This window comes from Pectinophora gossypiella, chromosome 26, assembly GCF_024362695.1.
Source record: "Pectinophora gossypiella chromosome 26, ilPecGoss1.1, whole genome shotgun sequence".
Classification (NCBI taxonomy): domain Eukaryota; kingdom Metazoa; phylum Arthropoda; class Insecta; order Lepidoptera; family Gelechiidae; genus Pectinophora; species Pectinophora gossypiella.
This window is the reverse complement of record NC_065429.1, coordinates 2,421,637-2,425,201: the sequence shown is the minus strand read 5'-3', so window position 1 is coordinate 2,425,201 and position 3,565 is coordinate 2,421,637. Positions and strand designations below refer to the sequence as shown.

The 3,565-nt window shown below is 46.1% G+C and overlaps 1 protein-coding gene across 1 annotated transcript; it reads left to right on the top strand.

Moving 5' to 3' along the window:
• Positions 1 to 265: 265 nt before the first annotated feature.
• Positions 266 to 1,577, top strand: LOC126378293 (calcium-binding protein P-like). The gene is made up of 2 exons (XM_050026486.1): positions 266 to 940; positions 1,389 to 1,577. Exons 1-2 carry the CDS (start codon positions 266 to 268, stop codon positions 1,575 to 1,577), a joined length of 864 nt encoding a protein of 287 aa, XP_049882443.1.
• Positions 1,578 to 3,565: the final 1,988 nt, after the last annotated feature.

Below are 3,565 nucleotides of genomic sequence, written 5' to 3'. Positions count from 1 at the left end.
AAGCATGGGTGGTCCAAGTCCGATGGATCAATCTATTGGAGCGCAACAGGGTGTGGCAGCTCAACGTCCAATGAGTCAATCTATGGGAACAGCACAAGGTGCTGCGAGGCAAAGCATGGGAGCTCAAGGTCAAATGGGACAGCCTGGTGCACCTCGACAAAGTATGGGATGTCAGGGAATGAGACAATCTATGGCAGCGCAAGGTGCAAGGCAAAGTATGGCAGGTCAGGGTCAAATGGGACAGTCAGGTGCAGGTCGAAAAAGTATGGCGGGACAAGGAGCTGGTCCTGCTCAACAAGGAATGCCTGGACAAGACACGGGAGCAAGCTTCGGACCTTCTTCGGACGACGCGTTTAAGTCATTGGATGCGACTAAACAGCCAGATTTCTACCAACCGGGTGCACTGGGAGCGCCTCGGCAAAGCGTCGGCAAGCAGGGAGCGATGTCTGGCGCGACTTCAGGTTCTTCCCCAGGCTCAGCTCCTCGGCAAAGCATAGCTCAGAGCGGCCGCAGACCAAGTATGCAGCAGCAGAATGCTAGTCGGAAATCGGTACAACTAGTTGATGGTAGAAGATCGTCAGCTGCAAAGTCTCCTGGAAGACAGAGCGTATCAAAGCAGAGGCAGGATTCAACACCGGAAGTTTGGGGGTCAATGAACGAAACTAAAGCACCGGTAGCAATGTGGAATCAGGAAGCGCAACAACTCGAACAGTCTATGCCGCTACAGATGCAACAGCAATCTATGCCGCAACAAATGCAACGGCAATCTATGCCTCCGCAAATGCAGCCATCCATGCAACAGCAGTCTGCAGGCCAACCAATGCCGCCTGGACAACCAGCAAATGTTGGCGCTCCTGGACAACCTCCTCCAAACCAAGACGGATCTATGTGGCTTGACCAATATATGACACAGTATCAAGCCAAATATCCTCCTATTCCGGCAACTCCACCGGGCTTACGGTCATATCAACATCCACAAAATCAAAACTCTCTTCAATTTGGACCACAACCACAAAATACCTCGATCTTGGAACCCCCTGAGTATGGAGCGTTTAACCAAGAGCGCCCGATTAGTTCATCTTACCAACAAGTGATGGACCGTAGTGTTGGCCCGCCTCTCGGGCCTCAAAGCCAGATATCTGGCATGCAAGGCTCACTCAACGCTTCAGTCCACGCCTCTGGTCTCCCAGCGTTTTCACCTACGCCAGGTTGTAAAACTTGTGAAAATATGTCTAGTGGTTTACCGCTCCCAATGCCTCCGTATCAACCGCCAGGACAGGGGCCGGTTTATGGACCTAGTGGTCCAGATGGAATTGCAGTGGGTCCAACTGGTCCTGGATCGTTTGGTCCTGTAGGTCTAGTAACCGGAGCATCACCTCCATTTGTAGGCGGTGGAAGTCAAGCTCCAGGACCAGGTTCATTTGCAGGTGGAGTTGGCCAACCTCCTGGACCAGGGTCATTTGCAGGTGGAGTTGGCCAACCTCCCGGACCAGGGCCATTTGCAGGTGGAGTTGACCAACATCCCGGACCAGGACCATTTGGAGGTGGTCAAGCTCCCGGACCAGGGTCATTTGTAGGTGTTCAAGCTCCCAGATCAGGTTCATTTCAAGGTGGTCAAGCTCCAGGTGCTGGTTCATTTGGAGCAATGCCTGTTAATGGCGCTCCAAGCCAGTTCGGAGGTGGTGGTCAATTTCGTCCTGAAATGGGACCGCCTACCGCTGGTCCCGGTTCATTCGCTGGTGCACCAGGGCCTGGTTCTTTCGCTGGTGGACCAGGTCGCGGAGCTTCATACGCAGGACCTGCCGAGCAAGACGTGCCTTGTCATGAGGGAGGTGTGTGTCCACACGGGGCTTCGATGCCTCAAGGAGTTGGCTCCGGCATTGCAACAGTAGCAGAAACGGGCCAGCAAGCTCCAGGCTTTTACAGATCCACGGATCGGGAGGGAATCCAGATGTTTACGGACCAAAACAACCGTGCAAGATCAACAGCTTCCGGAACAGATAATATTGGGTATGCCACTCCTCAACACCAAACGATACCAAGACCTTATATGCCGCAGAGACCTCAAAAATCTCGGGGGACTCAAAAGATGATATGCGTTAGGAGACGTTTGGACTTTGATACAGACGAGGATTATGATAGTCGCTGTCGATGTTTGGAGAAAATCAAAAAGTTAAAGTCGAAGCCTTGCTTCAACCGTGAATGTGTCGACATGCCGCATCCTATGAGATATTACTCTTTTTTCCCACCACCTTGCCATCCGCCATATCCTTACTATTGATACCTATTTTTTTTTTAAATATTACTTTACACTTTCAACATTAACAACATACTTTATTTTTTGTATTTTTTTAATTTTATTGTCTGTAACGTAATTATATTGTTTTTTTAGCTTTTACATTTTATTTCGTTCATACTTTTATTTTTGGTATTCAATAATAAACTAAACGTAACGTAATATGGAAATTCTTTTATTCTCTTTTTGATTATTTATGCAATATGGCCGACATTTATTTTGTAATAGAATTCATTCTAACACAATTGACCGAAAGAGTAATTAAACTTTAAAAAAAAAACGGATTAAAATGCACACCAATTTTTATATCTTTGAAAAGTTCCAAAATTGAAAAATCTGACTGACGATCAGTAACTAAAAAAAAGTTCGCAGTTTTTTTTTAATATGTTGTGATGTAGGCCTCGAACAACAGAGTTCCACTCGTCGCGATCTTTTGCAAAGACAAACTTTTTCGATTTCATTTTCTCTTTGTGAGTTTCCCTAAGCCACACCCCGGACACTTCGTACAAACAACCTCGTTTTACATTGACGATATCGCACACGCGCATCTGTGTGTGACGTCTGACACCATACGATTCAAGTTTAAACTATGTTCGAGGGGGGGCGTGAGGTAAACCTAGCTCAGACATTGGTGCGTTCTATACGTAGTATATTCCTTATTCTATGCCTAAGCACAGGAGATTGCTAGAAAAACATAAGTTGTGTAATGTTGCCGTTTTGTTTTACAGAGCCAATATTGACTGGCGCGCCATTTCAGCCTTGTCGAGAAGTGAGTAATATAGGGACTAGCTACACCTCTGTGCAACTCTTTCTACTTAAAAAAAAAAAACGCTTTTTCGATGCATTTACAAAGCTATCTAGACGTATAAACTATACTACGTACGCACGTTAACCCGTTGGTCCTGGTTACTACTTACTTATCGATGTAAATAAGTCGTCAGGGTTGATGGGGTTAGTAATCCGCCTCACAACCCACACGATAGAAAAATACTTAATGTCTCCAATAGATGGCGCCGATATCGACACAGTGATATATCGACACAGTGGATAAGGACCCAGTAGCAGTTAAAAATACTCGTCCCAGAACCAACATGACAAATATCACGAGACTAAGAAAACAATTCATCTCAAAATTGAGTTTTTTTTATATCAATATTGCTTTTTTAGATTGCTTCAATGTGGCTCCCTTTTCTGTTTGCCTTATAAGTAGCTTGGTTTAAAATCTTCACCTCGTTGCTCAGAGGAGTAGCAAGTCCCAAACTCCTGGTT